This window comes from Aureobasidium subglaciale, assembly GCF_000721755.1.
Source record: "Aureobasidium subglaciale EXF-2481 unplaced genomic scaffold scaffold_3, whole genome shotgun sequence".
Lineage (NCBI taxonomy): Eukaryota > Fungi > Ascomycota > Dothideomycetes > Dothideales > Saccotheciaceae > Aureobasidium > Aureobasidium subglaciale.
In genome coordinates this window covers 593483-611537 of record NW_013566992.1, presented here as the reverse complement: position 1 = coordinate 611537, position 18055 = coordinate 593483, and the positions used below count along the sequence as shown (strand labels likewise).

Here is an 18055-nt window from a genome sequence, read left to right as displayed (position 1 = left end):
ATTTCCGGGTGTTCGAGTCAATAACACTTTTGAGAGTACGAAGCGCCACCGATTTCAAGACGTTTTCTGTGCCATGTGTCCGGTGAGTGGAATGGTGGTTCACACTATCGATGTTACAGTGCGGTTGATGGTCTGAATTTCAAATCCGAGATCCAAATCAGTAAAACTTGTCTTGAACCACCCATGACTATACGGACACGCCCAAAGGTCCACGTGAGTAGCGCAAGACTGATGTCTAATAAGCATATGCTAAGATATAAAACTCGATGCTGCAAGTGAAATCGATGGTGAACGGTCGCGAATACTTGCTGAAGGCCTGACCCTGTCATTCATCAGAGATCAGCTATGCTTAGAATCATGGGCCTTGACACCCGAACAGGTCGGGGCCGCTCAGATGGCCCGAATGCAAACACATTCGGCTAGGATGAACAGTTCTCTTCAACGACAAGTAGTGATAAAGAAGGAATGGAGATGAAGCAGTCGTCAAGGCTAGAGGAAAGTGGCAGATGATGGACGAGATGATTTGATAATAGTACAGTAAACATGAGTATATCGCCTATGTATATGTTACAGAAGAAGAATACGAAAGCGGACATACGCTACTTCAGAGGCTTGACACCCTTGTGAATAGCAGCAATGCCGTTAGTCAAGTCTTCCCAGCCTTGACCATTCTCACCACCAGGAACAACGAATCCAGCCTCCTTGATCATATCTCTCCACTCAGTCTGGCTGGGGAATCTCTCGATACTCTCAACAAGATATTGGTAGCTGTCTCTGTCTCCTGCGACAACCTGGCCGATCAAGGGAATAGCGGCGAAACTCCAGCGCTTGTAAACAAAGTCGAAAACGGGGTTGTTGACCTTGCTGAACTCGAGACAGGCGAAAACACCGCCAGGCTTCAAAACACGATATGCTTCTTTCAAGGCGATGTCCTTGTGTGTGAAATTACGGATGCCGAAAGAGACCGTGTACAAGTCCATGCTGTTATCGGGAATCATGTGCAGATCCTCCGCGTTGGCTTCCACAAAGTCCAATCTTCCAGTGCCGTTGTAATGGGATAGAGCAGCGCGCTTGCGGCCCTCGGCCAACATCTCGGGATTGATGTCTGAGATTGTGACATGTGTATTCGGATCGTGGTTGATGTTCGTCGCGTGGTCGAGCATGCGGAAGGCAATGTCGCCAGTACCGCCAGCGATATCCAGGATCTTCCAGCCCTTTTGGGGTGCACCAGGGGTGTGACTGCCGGGGTTCAGGCTGCGGACGAAGTGATCTTTCCAGAGACGATGGATGCCAAGAGACATGAGGTCGTTCATTGTGTCGTACGAGGAGGCGACGGAGCTGAAGACGGCGCCAACTGTCGCATAGAGTCGTTAGCTGTTGATCGACCCCAACTACGAACATGGAGACTTTGTAGCAAGATGCACTCACCCTTGGACTCCTTCAATGACTCGGCAATGCTCTCAAAACCGAAATGCGTCGTCTTCTCATCATTGCGATTTGGCTTTTGCTCGGCGAGGTACGGTGAAGACGAGAATGCGCGGACAGGTAAAGGTGTGACGGTGCGATTAGAGAGCCGTAACCGCTTTGCGGCGCGAGGAACAAATGAAGACATGATTCTTGTTGGTCGTACTTGCCTCTGCTATCGTACCATGAACTTTGTGGAAACAAACGCTCGCGCTGCGCCAAGGTCCATCTCGTCGACGAAAGATTAGATCGCGGGTAGATCCGCTGCCTAGTGTAGGGCGTACCCCAGACGGAGGGCGTACCGATTACCGAGTGTTTGCGGAGGGGTACCCATCATTGTACTTTTCAGGTCTTCCCTCTGAAGGACCTCTGCCAGTTACCTCTTGATGATTCGCAGCATGAACCTCCTCAAATCTAGCACCTTTGCAGTGACACGCTGCTCAAGATACCCAATTCGGAATGCGACCAAAAGATGGAACTCGGTATCACAACGACCAGGCTCGGATCGGTAGATTGTCACCCCTTCTTCTACACTGTGAGCTTTCGCTGAGTCTAGCTTAGAGTACGCTTCCCTGGTGCTATAGAGAGCAAGTTCACAACCAACCTCGACTTCACAAGGCCATCGAACAAGAAAGCAATGCCTACTTATCGTATTCTGGACCAAGATGGTGTCATAGTAGACAAGTCAAGGGAGCCTTCCGATGTCTCAGACGATCATCTGATCAATATGTACAAAGATATGCTTAGTGTGAGCAGTAAGGGGCTATCCTCTCTCCCTGATATCTAGCTATTCGCTGATGTTCTCAAAGTCATGGATGTGATCATGTTTGATGCACAAAGACAGGGACGCATCAGTTTCTATATGGTTTCAGCTGGCGAAGAAGGCATAGCAGTGGGATCGACCTCTGCTTTGGACCCTAGTGATCCAATCTTCGCCCAATACCGAGAGACCGGAATTTTCAAGTACCGAGGCTTCACACCAGCAGACTTTATGAACCAGTTGTACGCCAACAAGCATGATCCGGGATTGGGTCGCAACATGCCCGTCCACTACGGCAGCACAAAGTACCATATCCACACCATCAGCTCTCCTCTCGCTACTCAGATTCCTCAGGCTTCCGGTGCGGCCTATGCCGTCAAGATGCAAAACGCCATGAATCCGAAAGACACACAACGCTGTGTGACATGCTACTTTGGCGAAGGTGCAGCCAGCGAAGGCGACTTTCACGCGGCTCTGAACATCGCCGCTACAAGGAAATGTCCAGTCATCTTCATCTGCAGAAACAACGGTTACGCCATTTCGACACCGACGTTAGAACAGTACCGCGGTGATGGCATTGCTTCAAGAGGTGTAGGCTACGGCATCGACACCATTCGCGTGGATGGCAACGATGTCCTTGCTGTCAGAGAAGTCACCAAAGAAGCCCGCAGAATGTGTCTCGAAGATGGCGGCAAACCTATACTGATCGAAGCAATGAGTTACCGTGTCTCGCATCACAGCACGTCTGATGACAGCTTCGCATATCGCGCCAAGGTCGAGGTAGAAGACTGGAAGCGTAGAGACAATCCAATCACCCGTCTACGCAAGTGGATGGAAGGCAAAGGCATCTGGGACGAGGAGAAAGAAAAAGAGGCTAGAGCTGTGCTGAAAGAGGAGATCCTGGCGGCATTCAAGCAGGCCGAGAAAGAAAAGAGACCTGCACTGAGAAACATGATGGAAGGTGTGTACGAAGAGTTGACTGAGGAGCAGAAAGAGCAAATGGAGAAGCTGAGGGGTATCATCGAGAAGTATCCTGACGAGTACGATGTCAGTGAGTATGAAGGCGGACTCGACAGCTTAAAGAACTAGTTGGACAGGAGAGACTAGAATGGGGGCGAAAATAAAAATCCATGATTGGGGAGGTCATAGCCTCAATCTTTCTACTCCATGAGGTCTGCAACGGTGCCTAAGAATTCCCCATGTACGCCAGCCTCTTGTTGTTGCAAGAGGGAATCAATGTCGAGGCCACTCGAGGTCAAGTACCTTTCGCTGACACCAACGTTGACTCTAGTGCTCAACATATCCCTCAGCTGTGCTCTGAGTGCACCAGTCTCGGCCTTGGTCAATGTTCTCGCCTCTCTTTCCTTCTTGATTCTGCCGGCACCTCTACCTCTCTTTCCAGGTGCATTCTCGAACTCCTCAGAGTCGTAATCTACACCCAAGTCTTCGGCAGCTTGCCTCAAAAAGTCGTCTTCGCTATGCTTCTTCTCTTTCGCAATCGTAGTATCGGCGAGCTTCTTGGACAAGTTGGCTCTCGGCTTCAGTCTGCTGACGACGCGACGATCAATGTCCAAACTACGAATAAAGTAGCCGTTCTTTGCTGCGTGGTTTGCGGGCTCAGCACCTGCGGCTGCAGAGCTGGCGTGCACCTTCGCGATCAATCTGCGCGTACCAGCGACTTCTTCAGGTCCGCAGATAAGGATACTGGAACCGGTCTCACCGGCACGGGCTGTACGGCCAGATCTATGGACATAGTTGTCTGCGGCACGAGGTAGATGGTAGTGGATGACCAAGTTGACATTCGGAATATCCAGACCACGAGCAGCGACGTCAGTTGCTAGAAGGATAGAACCCTTGTGGTTGGTCTTGTTTTGGTTGTTTGAAGTAAATCGCTCAATGGCTCTGAGACGTGCCTTCTGAGCCATCTGCGAATGGAGGGCATGAACGGGTAGTTGCAAGTTCTGCAAGAATGGTGTTAGACGGCGCACTGCAGAGATGGAGTTGCAGAACACTATCGTCCTGGCGTTGGGGTGCAAAAGAAGAAGCGCGTAGAGGTAGAGATCCTAGTAAGTTGTTAGTTCAGTAATAGACGCATACTGGAGACAGATGGAACTTACCTTCTCTGTGCCACCACATTCGACCATGCCTTCCTTAAGACCCGATGCCATCTGACTGATGGGGTTCACATCGATGAACTTGGGCTTCTCTTCACGGAATTTGAGCTTCTTGAGCAAATATTCCATACTCTCTTTCTTATCCATCAAACCAGCACCGGGCTTGGCTTTGCCAGCAAGCTTGTGCTGTAAGCCCTTGTGGAAAGTCGCCGAGAAGACCAGTGTCTGCCTCTCGACATCTTCAACCACTTCCGGCGCCTCGTCCTCGTCCTCATGTTCCTCGGCCTTGAAGTCATCCTTGCGGTCAAGAACGTTGATGATCTCCTCAAGCTCCTTGAAATGACCTTGGCTAAGCAGTCTGTCCGCTTCGTCGATGACCAGGAACTGGATCTGCTTGAGCCACTTGAGCACGCCGTGACCACCACTGATGATCTCCCATAGACGTCCGGGAGTACCGATAATGATGTCAGCATTCTTCAATTGTCGTTGCTGCTTAGCCATGGAAAGACCACCAGTCAGGGTCACAATCCATGGTGCCTTATCAAGACCCGAGCAAAGGGTCACGAGATGTGTTGAGATCTGGTGGGCAAGTTCACGAGTGGGTGAGAGAACCAGCGCCAGGGCAGGCTTGCGAGCGGCCTCTTCCTCGCTGTTGACCTTCTTCTTGTTATTGCCGGCAACCTTTTGCATCTCGAGATAGCGTTCCAAGATTGGGATACCGAATGCCAGAGTCTTTCCAGATCCAGTGCTAGCCTTTCCAATGACATCGTGACCGCCTAGAATTTCGGGGATAGCTGCCTTTTGAATTGCTGATGGTTGATGGAACTTCATTTTTGACAGAGACCCAAGAGTTTCGTCTGAGAGCTTCAATGGTCGCCATGCGGTGATGTCGGCACCTTCGTCCTCTTCTCCGTCTAATAGGTTGGCGAAGGTTGCAGATCCGACTTCAGCTTGGGGAGCGGCCTCTTTCTTTTGCTTCTTTTCGGCTTTTGGCTTCTTTTCCTTTTTCTCCTTCTTCTCCTTCTGCTTCTTTTCTTTCAATTGCTGCTTCTGCAGTTCCTTTTGCTTCTTCTTTCTGTCCTCCCAAGTTTCTCCTTCTTCAAGTTCAGGAGCAGATCGCGGTGTGACAGTCTCGATGACCATGGCACCGCCGTCTTCCTTGTCGTCTTCCTCCTGATCGTCATCTCCGAAGCCAGTAAACTCCTCGCCATCGTCGTCTGACGCCTCCGGAGCGGCTCTCTTCTTGGTGGCCTTCTCACTCTTGGCTCGGTAAGAAATGATGCCATTATCATCTTTGACAACATCCACATCATCGATCTCCTCGAGACCATAGAAACCTTCAAAGTCATCCAATCTATCCGGCATTTCAACATCGTTCCAGGCCAGATCATCCAAGCGCACCTTTTCCGATTTTGGTGGCGCCGCGGCTGAAGATTTGTTTGTGGTTGCCTTTTTTCCAGCGTTTCCCTCTTCAAGCTTTTGTCGCTTTCTGGCCTTCATCGCTGCGACCTTTGGAGGTAAAGCACGCTTGTTTTCAGTTGCCGCCATGATTATTATGTGTGTGGTTGTGTTAATGTGTGAGAAGATAAAAACGACATTCAATGCCAAGGTGGAAAAGTTCAAGGGTCCAGTCGCGGGAGAGCCTCGGCAAAGTCTTCTGCTTCGAGATTGATCAATCGCATCTGGACGTTTTACCATAAGTTACTCTTAATATTCGTCTTTCTATCCTGGCCAAATTCGATTCAACCGCAGATGGGTAAATCATCCAAAGATAAGCGCGATGCCTACTACCGTCTCGCCAAGGAGCAAGGTTGGCGTGCCCGAAGTGCTTTCAAGCTTCTTCAATTGGACGAGGAGTTCAATCTTTTCGAAGGAGTCACTCGCGTAGTAGACCTCTGCGCCGCACCTGGAAGCTGGAGCCAAGTCCTGTCTCGCGTTTTGATCAAGGGCGAGAAGATTGGACGTGCTGGCTGGGAAGACAAGCAAGCCAAGGAGAAGCTCGAGTTACACAATCAGACTACCACAACTATCCCAAGGCGCGAGCAAGAAGTCAAGCAGCAGCTTCAGCCGAGAGAAAATGTCAAGATTGTGGCTATTGATTTGCAGCCAATGTCACCTCTCGAAGGCATTGTGACAATGCGCGCAGATATTACACATCCTTCCACTATTCCACTACTACTTAAGGCTCTGGATCCGGAAATCTTCGACCATACATCTGTACAAGCTTCTCATCCTGTGGATCTCGTCATTTCAGACGGTGCCCCTGATGTCACTGGCTTGCATGATCTTGACACATACGTTCAATCTCAGTTGCTCTGGGCAGCGCTGAACCTCGCGCTATGCGTTCTCAAGCCAGGCGGCAAGTTCGTGGCCAAGATCTTCCGTGGCAAAGATGTCGATCTTCTATATGCCCAGCTCAAGATTGTGTTCGAGCGTGTACGAGTGGCTAAGCCAAGAAGTAGTCGTGCAAGCAGTGTGGAAGCCTTTGTCGTATGTACAGGCTTCCGCCCGCCAAAGGGCTTCAAGGCCAGTCTGGAAAACCCTCTAGGGGCAGGCACACAATTACAAGTACCGGAGAGTATGAGAACCACGAAGACGCCACCATCACGTACACTAAGACCTGATGGCATCACAGAACTAGAGCTGGGCTCTGGAGACGAAGAGGAAGGTAAAGACATTCGATGGATCGCGCCGTTCTTGGCCTGTGGAGATCTCTCAGCCTACGATGCCGATGCTTCGTACCACCTGCCCAAGGATCACGTCGTGCTGGATCCTGTACAGCCACCGACCGCGCCGCCATACAGGAAAGCATTGGAGATGCGCAAGACGGCTGGTGGAGCATACGGCAAGACCAAACTGGGTTGAAAGGGCAGCTTCATTGACTTCACCTCGAAGATCAAGGCTATTCTGGCATATGAGGATTTCCAAACCGGCTAGCGCTCGAAGCGGGTCCTTGAGCTTGGAACACGTATTGACTGCTTCACCACCAAGGCAGCGGGCTATATTGCAAAAAGTGTGGTATCTTTCGATATGGTGTCATGTGAGGAGCGCTCGTCAAAAGAACCTGCAGCCAACCGCAAGCATTGGCATGCGTCCCACGAGAGTCGATTCGTGGTCACTTGTTACACACCGATCGACGCACATTTCAGAATGCCTCCTCTCCCTTGAGCATACCGCTACTGGCGCTGCATGGCGAACCTTCTGTTCCGCTCCCTGTACGTATCTGCCCAGATCTGTTGAATTTCTGCTTCACATCAGTAGCCATCCAGTTGCACGAGATTGTATGACTAAGACTCACCTTTTGGTACCTCTCTCCCACCCGTCTTTTCTATCTCCCCCTTGTAATGAATATCGTCACCTCTGCCTTCCATAACCTTTCCATGAGGTTCCTGAGCACCCCATGCTTCAGCTTCAACATCGTCAAATCTGCCCAACACATCGAATGCTTTCATCAATGTTTCCATCTTCGTCAACGCCTCTTTCGGATAGCTTTCGAGTAACCCAGCAGGCGCGAGGTTGGATGGTGTAAGTGCAGGCGCAACGGCATTAATGGAGACACCGGCTTCAGTAGCTGAAGGCGCCAATGCTCTGACCAGACCCACAATAGCATGTTTAGTAGCTGTATATTGTGGTATAGCCGATAAAGCCCAAAGTCCAGCATCAGATGCCGTGATGATTATCCTACCGCCTTTACCGTCGCCTTTACCACTAAAAGGCTTGTTCAATGCCATGTAATGAGCAGCTAACTTGACACCATAATATGGACCGTACAAGTTAACTTCAAAAGTCTTCATATTCGGTTTCGTTGGTGGGGTGTTGAGGTCGTTGCTTGTAGAGTTGAATATATCATCGCGGTCGTCAATGCCTGCGTTCAAGGCGCAGAAATCGAGTCGGCCAAAGGTGGACCAGCATGTTGCGAACGCTTCTGACTGAGCATCCCAGGATGAAACGTCCGTGACGTGGAAATGATGAGTCGAGGATGGGTAATCGGAGAGTTCAGAAGGAGGAGGAGGATTAATGTCGGCGATGAAGACGTGCCACGATCGAGAGAGGAGATATTTTGTGAGGGCAAGGCCAATGCCTGTGTCTCTGTTATTAAGTGATCGTCTAGGGTGAGTCTAACGTATCGTCTTGTACCTGATGAGCCACCTGTAATGAGTGCGACTGGAGCTCTGCTAGCCATTTTCGGCAATTGCTTTGGAAAGGACTGGGAATGTTTCTGGATCGATTACTCAGCCCATGTAGACAGTGGGCGCCCTTGAATCTTTATAACACTCGGCAATGCTAACACACTTCGGCAGATGCAGCCCTCAAAGATACATGGGGCAGCTAAAGTGGGTTGGTGGGGTCAGACTGTCAGAGTGCGGGGTTCGGAATGTGAGCTTGGGGAGCGGAATATCTGCCGCGCACTGTTGACTGATCACATACCGAGCGTACAACGCCATGTGGAGAGTGTGAATGACCCTAAGGCTTTCCATTGTGTCTATACTTGGGGGGAGCAAGTTCAGCTCCCTATGCTGCGTCCGTCATGCTATCTTTCTTCATCACTATCGTATCGCATTTACAAGTGGCTCTTGAGGATCTGTCCGGCCTCGAAGGAGTCCTGAGACTCAAGGGTGATCCAGCCATTGACGGCACCAGCCTCGACACAGACCATCTTCTTGTAACCGTCCTTGGGCTCAAAGTCGGCAATAGCCTCGGCACCCTCCTTCCAAGGGTTCCAGATGACCGTGTCCTGCATGTTGTCTCTGATGACGTCCAAGCGGGGCTTGTCGTCAACGAGGATTGAGGTGGTGTCTTGGGTGAAAGACTTGTATACGCGGTCAACAGTGCCCTCGAAGCGGAGCTCGTTGCCCTTTGAGTCGTGCTCGGTCGCGTTGAGGATCTTGTCGATGTATCTGACACCCGACAGGCCGGTGACCTTGACCTTGGAGATGTCCTAGACAACCATGTTAGCGTGATGCTGATATGCATGAGCATAAGACGAAGAGCGCTTACAGGAATGGCAAAGTAAGTGTGGAAGAGGGTCTGGAAGTCGAAGGGCTTGTCGCCTTCATTGCGCACGTTCAGCATGGTTTGCAGACCATCCTTGGACAGAGTGACGCTGTACTGCAGACTGAATTCGTATGACCAGGCCTTCTTCATCTCATCGCTGAGGTTGTTCGGCGTCAAGCCAAAGTCAAGGCGAATCGAGTCGTCGCTGCCCTTGCCCTGGTTGCCAGACTCTGACGATGTCGTGCCCAGGTATTCCCAGTTGGAGATACGTCCGAAACCGTGCTGCGGGAGGCTTGAGGTGGCGTGGTCCTTGGGGGCAGGTCCGAAGTTCTATGCGCAGAGTGGTCAGTCACGTTGTTTGCTATACGGAAGCGGTGAGAACGTACAGGGAAGACGACAGGGACACCACCTCTGATGGCCTTCTTGCCCTCGAGGTTGGCGTTAGAGCTCAGCCACAGGTTCTCGTGGCCGTTGTTCTTCCATGAGATGACTGTAGCGCCATACAGCATCACCTCAACCGAGTCGCCGCTGGGCAGGCTGGCCGTGACCTTCTTGCCATCCGAGTGGACGGTAGGCTGAGGGCCAGTGGTACTGGGCGTGAGTGCTGAGGGCTTGTGCGATCTCTCAACCATTGTTGCGTTTCTTGGATGTGAATATGGAAAGGAAACGAAGATCGTCTTGTCAGAAGCTCTTGATTGTCCCTTGGTGGGGTTGCTCTTGGAATGCGTCATGCTTCATAAAACACGCGCCATCTATGCATTCATATATACCTATCAATGTCCTCCAAAATTCAGATAGATGTTATCCATGGAGATCAGAACGATCACAAATCCCCTTTCAGTATTTCATCGAGATCTAAGAACGAGTACGAGATATCTGTATGGGAGCTCTTGCGAGAGCTCTTACACAACTTGCCGGTCTAGCCATATTAGGTTAGCGACTGCCACTTATGCAGACGGCACATCTGGTATAACTTATGCAATGTGATCCACAGATATGATCGTCACGACAGGAGTGAAACCAATTGCTGTGCTGCCAAGGGTCGTTTCAGGAGTAGGGACCGAATATCGAGGGCTAAAGTTGTGGTTATCGGCCTGCCTTGGCACTGATATAGCGATCGTTTGTCCTTGCTTATACCACATTCATCCCGCGAACCAACATGCCTGAAGGTTTCTGATATTGTGGGAAGACGATGCTAATATCAGTTCAGATGAGGTACAGGAAAGCATCTGAACAATCAATTACAAGTGGTCGGCGCTAATGCATACACTATCCGTCGAATCGCCTCCGAGCGTCATAAACCTCTCGTCCTAGCAAGTATAGGACGTCTTGAATTTCTCTCTCCTCTCGCGGTCCAAGAACCAACGTTTTGCAGTCGATGAGAAGTTCTTTCAGCTTCCCGATCATGCCCAGTGGTCGAGCGACAGGTCGCTCAAAGATTGCCGCCTTCTCCTCATGCTTAAGCTGCGAATCAGCACCTTCATTACCGTCATCCTCATCGTCCTCCTGCTCTTCAATCATTTGCTGCTCGATAATTGACTCTTCCACCAACGAGGGCTCAACAGAAAGACCTGGGCTGGCAGCAACAGCTTCGGGCTTGTGTCCTCGTCGTTGAGTCTGCGGAAGCATGACATGTGCGACCGATTGGCCTGTCTTCGCATCTTGACTCCGTGTGGATCTTCGAGATTTGCTAGGCGCTGGCGTGTCGATGATGATAGAGTCTTGAGTTTCCTCAGCATCGAGGATTGATGCACGACGTTTCGAAGCACGTGTCACCACGGACGATGCTGGACTGGCTGAGTTGGGGGTCGTCGATTTTCTTGATCTTCCGCGACCACGCTTGGTTGTAGTTGTAGCGGCATTTGCAGAGGCCGTTTCGGGATTCGGGGAAGCTTCTGCGTCTTCTGGAGGAGACTCTTCTTCTTGGTCGTTCTGACTGCCCACAACAATACAATCCTGCATCTCTTCGTCGTCATCATCTTCTTCGATCTGGCTAGCAGTGAAGTATGACAGAGTCCTGGTCACCATACGTCTGAAAGGAGACGCGGACGACTTTCGACGTTTGGCCGAAGTTCGTGTCTCTACAGCCTCATCTCTTTTGCGCTTAGATGTTGATGGGTAAGTGCTATTCTGAATATCGGGCTCAACGCGCATCTCTTCCTGAACCATTGTCGAGTCGCCCTCATTGGCCGCATTCTCAACAAAGGAGTCCAAGATTCTGCTGATGTCACCTGGAGTATTGGCTTGTGGTGCCTCATCTGCCAAGTCCTGGAGACCTTGATATTGTTCTGGAGCCCGTTGAGATAGACTGTTGGAGAAACTTATGGGAGAGGACATGTCAGGCCCGCCGACATCTTGACCTTCCAGCACTTCTTCCGAGGCTTCGCTGTCATCTTTTGTGTCACCCACAGCCGTAGTCTCATGCTCGGTGTTAGCGGGCTCTGATCTAGCATCGGTGAAGACGTCGGACGAAATGCCGCCCTTGGAAGTTTGAGCTGGATGCTGAATCATAAGATGTGGCTTGACAAGTGGCACCACTGGCTCCTCTTCAAAGTCATTTGCTGGCAGCACTGTCGAGATCTCCATCGCGGTTTCTTCCTGAGGCACAGTGATTGACTGATTCCCAACGACGCTATCATAGACAGCTCCATGTGATCCCTCCTGCTCCGCTGTTTGAACGTTTTCAATCTCGGTCGTGCCTTCGTATATAGTCTCATCTGCCATTTCTGGAGGAGAAGACGGAATGTCAGCATCATCAGCTTCAAAGGCCGAGTCATCCATGATTGTGTCCTTAGCTACAGGCACTTGCATCTTCTCAGCTGCCTTTGGCGTGGGTGAAGAAGTGATGTACTCATCCATCGGCCCATGTTCGTCATTCAGCGTAGGAGTAGCGAATCCAGTATCTGTGACCACCTGGCCCGAGAAGTCTAGGAATGACAGTCCTGATCTTGTGACTCTCCTTTGTAGGCCTGGACTCGACGAGAAGTCGGGATACATGTCTGCAGTTTCGATCCGTTGTCTAGATTTTACCTCCTTCTGGTGTTCGGTCAGAAGCTGAGACTCCATCGCAACTGGCGACGAGCTTTCCACAGCCGTAAATTCGACTTGAGAATCCTCGTGTCGCAGTTTTGATTTTGGCGCTATTTTAACGTTAGGTTGTCTGCGTGTGACGGATTTTGCTCTTCGAGGACTAGCAGAGGCAGACATCCGGCAATTCAATACGTTCATCTTCTGGGGTCTTCTAGTCAAGGGAAGCCTGGCAGGTGATGGTGTCTCCTCAACACACATGTCTTGTTGCGTATCGATCAGATCACGCAGTGGCGACAATATCTGTTGTGGTAAGTATATAAATAGAATAGACGTTCTGATCATGCTTACCGGCGTATTGGGGTTTTCGGGGAATGTGGGTAGATCGAGCTCAACGAGCGGACGAAGTCGCCTTACTGCTTGCTCGACCTTGGTTGGGTAGTCGAGGGAGTCAAGCTGACCGAATGTAGTGTTCCAGAACGACACGGTGAAATTGATGATTTGGCGATGTGTACTGTTCAGGCCAGCAGCGAACATCTCGTCCAATGCTTTTAGTAGTGTCTTATTGGAAGGTAAGTTCTTCAGCTGGACGAGTACGGACTGCCAGAACGAAAGAACCTGTTCACATCAGTACTGATCCTGAATAATATGAGCTTTCGAGACTAACCTTCAAGAACACCTCTTGGGACTCTATGCTGCCCGTGAGTACACGATCATCATCCTTGATGACACGTGATATTCCAGGTTGCAATCTGCGCACCGCTGGCGATGCGAACAAAGACAAAGGACACTTGGACAACAATTCCTGGATTGACATGATGAATTCCGCAAGGTATGGTGCAGTGTCACTGATGCTGACATATGCCATTAGCATTGTCGAGTTCACAAGCTCGTAAACGTGGTTGAATGGCTCGAAGCTCGACTGCTTCGAGAAGGGTGGGTGCGTGTTCCACAGAGATTTGCGTGCTTCGTCCATCTGCTGCTTGTTACGAGGAAAAGTGCCTAGTTGGAGTACCTTTGTAGCGTACTGAACAAAGACAGACTTTGGGATAGTCTGGTCTCGTTGTTGCAAGAGGGCCTCAGCTAGCGGTTCCATAAGACCAAGAGCTACACCACCCTCACCAGCTTCCTGCCTTAGGATCTTCGCTAGCACACCGAGAAGCTCGAAAGCAGCTCGCAAAGCGTCTTGCCCATCTTCATGATGGTGAAAGCCAGCGGCTAGGATCGAGATGGCGTGTCGAGCTTGGTGTCCTAAGCGGGCTGGTTCTTGGACGGGTTCGTTCAGATTGGAATCGAGAAGAACTGCAGTGGTTTCTCGTACTGCAGTCTTCCAGAGTAGCACTGAATTGGAAGCCAAGCTCGCTTGAGCACACTTTCGGATGATTTCTAGTCGTTCCTTGCGCGAGTTTCTTCCTAGGCAGACACTGTGCAGTATCGTCTGGACAGCGTTCGAGTATGCCGTGTCGACATCGACTGCGGATGGCGGTTGAGCGAACAAGTCGAAAAGGAACGAGGCAGAAGACTGCAGTCTCGCATGGTGTTTTGACGAGCGGTTTGATGGAGTCGGTGCTGCTTCTAAACTTCTAGTCTCACTGCGAGCAAGATTCTCTTCGCTAAATGGCAAAGGTCCAATAATGTCAATGGAGCACTGTACAAGCGATGTGAACCGCGAGATCCAAGGTGTGTCCAAATGATCCTCGGTCTTGGGAGCCTTTGCCCATAAGCGGCCGAACAGATTCATTAACTGGGCCAAGCACTCTTTAAGTTCTTGTGATCTCAAAACCTCATGACTGCCTGCACTGGCGACTGCAGTCAAAAACTCACGCCAAGGAGTCCCGTCGATGCCACGTCCACCGCGTGGCTGAGCTAACGACAGCTCGAGGAAAGGACCAAGCAGATCCAGTACAATACGGGTCCTGGACCGTATCCATTTGCAATCCAACCGGGAAAGTGACTCGGGGAGTATTGGAGCTTTGTTGGCAACATCTTCGTCCCAGACAGTGGACTTTCCGTCAAAGAGTGCTTTTAGTACTCGACAAGCAAGGCTGGCGTCTCTGCCGCCCGACAAAAGCAGCTTTGAGAGCACTTGATGAACATAGAAATCCCAGAAATAGTCCAAGTCTTCCCATGGCTGAGACGGTCTTAGCGAGTAGTGCAGCAAGTTGCAATAACCAGAAAGTGCGATGTGACGGATCTCCTTGCTTTTCTTGTCTCGTCCCTTGTTCGTATGCAGAATATGTACGAAGGGAACTCGAAGGGTATGATCCCAGCCCTCCATCTTCTCAAGCATCTCGCGGTCTGGGTTGGCGACAAACACAAGGCGATTCCAGGCGCAAGTCGCCCGAAACTTGACCGTAAGATTCTTGCTGTTCAGGCAATTTTGGATTAGAAGGAACCATTCTTCACAGAACAATCGCCATTGTGACAATCTGACCTTTTTGCTTCTGAAGAAAAGTACGACCATCGACCAGATTTGCGGAACAGCTTCCTCAAGGTCTGTGTTTTCACCGCTCTCTTTCGGTTTGGCCATGTCAAACAAACGGGCAGTGAAATATGCGCCGTAAGTACTGCCTTCCGCAGTCGCTGTGTGGAAAAGATCAATGATGACTTTGGTTGACTGATAAGTCGTGCCATACATGGTAGAAGCATGCATACCAGTTTCAATGGCTCTCGCTCGGATGTCCTTTATGCTGCTCAGAACACCATGAAACACGTGGGGCATCCAATCACGCATGTTGGCAAGCATAGTCGCAGGCGCTTGGTCTATTAATCGCTGGAAGATGACCAGCCGAGACGCAATAACACTGTTGCCGCTGACACGCTCGTGGATGGTGGTGAGAGAAGCAACGATACGCTCTACTTTAGTCGCTGTAACCACTCTTGACGAAAAGTGTTGAGTTGCAAGGAGAAACATGTGATGATTTGCGATGGACTTCGGCACTGGATCCTGTTCCAATAGCTCAATAGCGCGGTCGACGAGCAGAGTTTGGAATTGTTCATCCAGAGTGTCGGCAAGAGCAGGCGTCATCAAGATGGCAGTTGTGAGCTTGAGAGCTTGTGTAGTCAGACTCGACGTCATTGGGTCTGCCTTTCGGCCTGATTCAAGGATATCGCGAGACATGTATTTGGTGAGAAGAGGCATCTTTAAGCGCATTGCGTCGGCGTCAGGCAGATCGTCGTAGGCTTTGAGAGCACCATTGAGGGTACTATACCCATCCATACGCATTGCGGTCGAGGGAGCCTCGAGGGACTTTAAGACTGAGTCAAGCATGACGGGAAATGTCTTTGGATCTGAGATGGAGAAGTAATCGGCAGCAGGTGATGCGGCGTCGGGTGTGGGAGTCTGGAGGTCGAGAGTGGCCTTCAAGATGGATCGGAAAGGCCGCGGTTGCTTACTCGAGGGGAAGCGGCGGGGCAGCGGACTGGCAGTGCCTGCTGAGGTGGCATAAAAGGGCGTGGGGTCATGAGCGGTGATGCATGGCGAGAATACGACACGCTTGCTTGACTTGTGACGGGAGCCGTTGTCCTGTGATGAGGGCGGAGAAGGCTGGACAGGCGTGCCTGCACGAGAGGTCGTCTGTTGCACCTGGCCGAGAGCTGTTTCGAGGTTGACGTTCAGAAGACTGATGGCTTGGTTGATGTCGTGGTCGACGTCTTTTGGGGGAGTAGGCGGGCGCTTGGCGAGATGCTCGAGGGGCTCAGCAGAGACCATTGCCGGGCAATTGGAGAGATGTCTAGTCGGATGTCTTCTTCACTTCACCCTGCCTGTTCAGCAGCATGATTGTGTTGTCTTCGAGCGTTGCATCCAAACTTCCCAAGTCCAGATGACGCGCCTTGGACGTGCCTTCCTCGTGTTGCAATTACCAAATTTTGCTTGGCGCGCTTGCAGTTGCTTGGTGACCGCTTCCCGATCCGGAAATTGCTCCTTCCTTCCTAGAGAGTCGTTGAACCTTCTCACATAGTGCCGGCCATGTATTCCAGGCCTTCACAGAACAGTGCTCAAGGTCAGCATGCTTCCAAGTTGTGTGCCCTGTGTTCCACTGACATATCGTAAGACAAGGCCAAGGTCGATGAGCTACTAACACAGCTCACCGCCGACCTGCAGGATGAGAAACTGACCGCCGCACGTATGTTCAATTGGCCTTTGTATGATGACAGGCTTTAGTCTGACTGGACTTTTAGAACGCAAGAATTTGCTTGAGCAGCTCAAAGTACTTGGGAGGAATCCTGCGAACTCTGACTCCATCTTTGCCAAAAAGGTATACTACGCCCGTCTCTTCGCCATCGCTTCGCTAATTGATCAAGGGTATTGAGACGTTGTGTGAGTATGGATTCGACGTTGCGGAGCTCGATGTCTCGCAAGAAGCTCTAAGGTGTCTGGCGAACGCCATGCTCTTGCAAGAAGCCCCGAGGCAACATCTACTAGACCTAGGTTATCGCGACAAAGCCGCGCAGCGTCTGAGAGTTTGTCATTCATCGTCCAATGCGATACGAACTATATCTGATCACCTTCTAGAACAATGATCGGGATGACGAATTTCTGGTCTCTCGCATCATCTTTCTTTTGACGTATAAAACCACCGTTGATCTGGAGGACCTTGTCGAGAAAAATGAGCTGGCTAGTAGTATCAGCAGGGTATGGTATGTGGCATCCATGATGATTGATCGCAGCTGACACATATCTAGAACATTGCTGGACATGCCGATAGACTTTCTGACTCCGCCGGCCAACCAGCACACCCAATGGATGACATGGCTTTGGTCGAGTCTCTCAAGCTGTTGTTCAACGTGACAGCCAAAAAGCCCGAACTAATCGCCAGATTCGCGAGCTGCGTACCAGACCTTTTCAGCATACTGTCCCATCAGAAGCTGCCTGTGCCTTCACTCCAAGTACCCGTCAACTCTATCATCAGCGCGCTGATGAACATGCACATAACAAAAGAGACGTGTCCTACAGAGACATTGACGAAACAGCTGATCAATATCCTCGACCTTTCTATCGAAGCATACCCGGAAACGCAGCTTGAACTGGCCGCAACCCCATTGCTCACACTTCTGCGTAAGATCCAGGCAGTGGCGTCACAAGATGGGCGCAAGCATATACAGTCGCTTCTACTACCCAACGAGCAGGATCGAGCCAAGCCTCTGGGGCAAGGCGATTCTTTGTCATCTAGATTGTTGCGACTTTCCATCTCGCCCTCGTTAAATGAAGTGCGGGAAAGCATTTCTGCTTTGTTCTTCGAATTATCCGACAGCGACCCGACTACCTTCATTCACAATATTGGATACGGCTATGCTGCAGGGTTCCTCTCCACGCATCAGATTGAGGTGCCCGAGACCATGATGCGAACCGATGCTCAAGGTGCAGCTGTCAATCCTGTTACAGGTCAACGACTAGCTGCTGAGTCTGAAAATCCTGAGCCCGAGATGACAGATGAAGAGAAAGAGTGCGAGGCGGAACGTCTGTTTGTGTTGTTTGAAAGGTTGAAGGCCACCGGGGTTGTCAATGTTGAAAACCCGGTGCATCAAGCAATGAGGGAAGGTCGTTTCGACAATTGATCACAAGATGAGACAGGAGAGCATCGTCGGAGAACGCAAAGTGGACTATTCCGCCGTAACAGCGAACGTATCTCGGGTTCTCCTACGCGGTGTCGACAGAACATATCTCGTATACAAGAAGTCGCCAAGCACACAA

The 18055-nt window shown here is 50.8% G+C and overlaps 8 protein-coding genes across 8 annotated transcripts; 3 read left to right on the top strand and 5 right to left on the bottom strand.

Moving 5' to 3' along the window:
- Window positions 1-500: 500 nt before the first annotated feature.
- Window positions 501-1651, bottom strand: AUEXF2481DRAFT_36880 (uncharacterized protein). The gene is made up of 2 exons (XM_013491395.1): window positions 1429-1651; window positions 501-1354 (listed from the first exon to the last, which is right to left on the bottom strand). The coding sequence occupies exons 1-2, from the start codon at window positions 1610-1612 to the stop codon at window positions 600-602; spliced, it is 939 nt and encodes a 312-aa protein (XP_013346849.1). The 5' UTR covers window positions 1613-1651; the 3' UTR covers window positions 501-599.
- A 164-nt stretch (window positions 1652-1815) lies between these two features.
- Window positions 1816-3349, top strand: AUEXF2481DRAFT_481651 (uncharacterized protein). The gene is made up of 3 exons (XM_013491607.1): window positions 1816-1972; window positions 2026-2219; window positions 2274-3349. Exons 1-3 carry the CDS (start codon window positions 1851-1853, stop codon window positions 3311-3313), a joined length of 1356 nt encoding a protein of 451 aa, XP_013347061.1. The 5' UTR covers window positions 1816-1850; the 3' UTR covers window positions 3314-3349.
- A 35-nt stretch (window positions 3350-3384) lies between these two features.
- On the bottom strand, window positions 3385-5886 carry AUEXF2481DRAFT_2319 (uncharacterized protein; the record flags this gene model as incomplete). Its single annotated transcript, XM_013491191.1, has 2 exons — window positions 3385-4287; window positions 4342-5886. 2 exons carry the CDS (start codon window positions 5884-5886, stop codon window positions 3385-3387), a joined length of 2448 nt encoding a protein of 815 aa, XP_013346645.1.
- A 140-nt stretch (window positions 5887-6026) lies between these two features.
- On the top strand, window positions 6027-7414 carry AUEXF2481DRAFT_481582 (uncharacterized protein). The gene has a single exon (XM_013491606.1). The coding sequence runs from the start codon at window positions 6091-6093 to the stop codon at window positions 7201-7203; it is 1113 nt and encodes a 370-aa protein (XP_013347060.1). The 5' UTR covers window positions 6027-6090; the 3' UTR covers window positions 7204-7414.
- A 211-nt stretch (window positions 7415-7625) lies between these two features.
- AUEXF2481DRAFT_26747 (uncharacterized protein) lies at window positions 7626-8521 on the bottom strand (the record flags this gene model as incomplete). Its single annotated transcript, XM_013491285.1, has 2 exons — window positions 7626-8419; window positions 8476-8521. 2 exons carry the CDS (start codon window positions 8519-8521, stop codon window positions 7626-7628), a joined length of 840 nt encoding a protein of 279 aa, XP_013346739.1.
- A 263-nt stretch (window positions 8522-8784) lies between these two features.
- AUEXF2481DRAFT_36876 (uncharacterized protein) lies at window positions 8785-9999 on the bottom strand. The gene is made up of 3 exons (XM_013491394.1): window positions 9720-9999; window positions 9337-9663; window positions 8785-9277 (listed from the first exon to the last, which is right to left on the bottom strand). Exons 1-3 carry the CDS (start codon window positions 9963-9965, stop codon window positions 8900-8902), a joined length of 951 nt encoding a protein of 316 aa, XP_013346848.1. The 5' UTR covers window positions 9966-9999; the 3' UTR covers window positions 8785-8899.
- A 603-nt stretch (window positions 10000-10602) lies between these two features.
- AUEXF2481DRAFT_2315 (uncharacterized protein) lies at window positions 10603-16072 on the bottom strand (the record flags this gene model as incomplete). Its single annotated transcript, XM_013491190.1, has 3 exons — window positions 10603-12663; window positions 12712-12978; window positions 13028-16072. The coding sequence occupies 3 exons, from the start codon at window positions 16070-16072 to the stop codon at window positions 10603-10605; spliced, it is 5373 nt and encodes a 1790-aa protein (XP_013346644.1).
- Window positions 16073-16330: 258 nt separating this feature from the next.
- Window positions 16331-17919, top strand: AUEXF2481DRAFT_2314 (uncharacterized protein; the record flags this gene model as incomplete). The annotated part of the gene is made up of 6 exons (XM_013491189.1): window positions 16331-16364; window positions 16416-16487; window positions 16543-16619; window positions 16666-16824; window positions 16877-16996; window positions 17047-17919. The coding sequence occupies 6 exons, from the start codon at window positions 16331-16333 to the stop codon at window positions 17917-17919; spliced, it is 1335 nt and encodes a 444-aa protein (XP_013346643.1).
- Between the last annotated feature and the right edge of the window lie 136 nt (window positions 17920-18055).

Coding starts and splice junctions, on each gene's coding strand:
- AUEXF2481DRAFT_481582 (XM_013491606.1), top strand. CDS start 6,091: ATGGGTAAATCATCCAAAGATAAGCGCGATGCCTACTACCGTCTCGCC.
- AUEXF2481DRAFT_36876 (XM_013491394.1), bottom strand. CDS start 9,965: ATGGTTGAGAGATCGCACAAGCCCTCAGCACTCACGCCCAGTACCACT. Junction 9,664..9,719: donor GTGTCCCTGTCGTCTTCCCT/GTACGTTCTCAC, acceptor CTCTGCGCATAG/AACTTCGGACCTGCCCCCAA. Junction 9,278..9,336: donor ACACTTACTTTGCCATTCCT/GTAAGCGCTCTT, acceptor ATGGTTGTCTAG/GACATCTCCAAGGTCAAGGT.
- AUEXF2481DRAFT_481651 (XM_013491607.1), top strand. CDS start 1,851: ATGATTCGCAGCATGAACCTCCTCAAATCTAGCACCTTTGCAGTGACA. Junction 1,973..2,025: donor CAACGACCAGGCTCGGATCG/GTAGATTGTCAC, acceptor AGTCTAGCTTAG/AGTACGCTTCCCTGGTGCTA. Junction 2,220..2,273: donor AGATATGCTTAGTGTGAGCA/GTAAGGGGCTAT, acceptor ATGTTCTCAAAG/TCATGGATGTGATCATGTTT.
- AUEXF2481DRAFT_36880 (XM_013491395.1), bottom strand. CDS start 1,612: ATGTCTTCATTTGTTCCTCGCGCCGCAAAGCGGTTACGGCTCTCTAAT. Junction 1,355..1,428: donor GTCATTGAAGGAGTCCAAGG/GTGAGTGCATCT, acceptor TCTATGCGACAG/TTGGCGCCGTCTTCAGCTCC.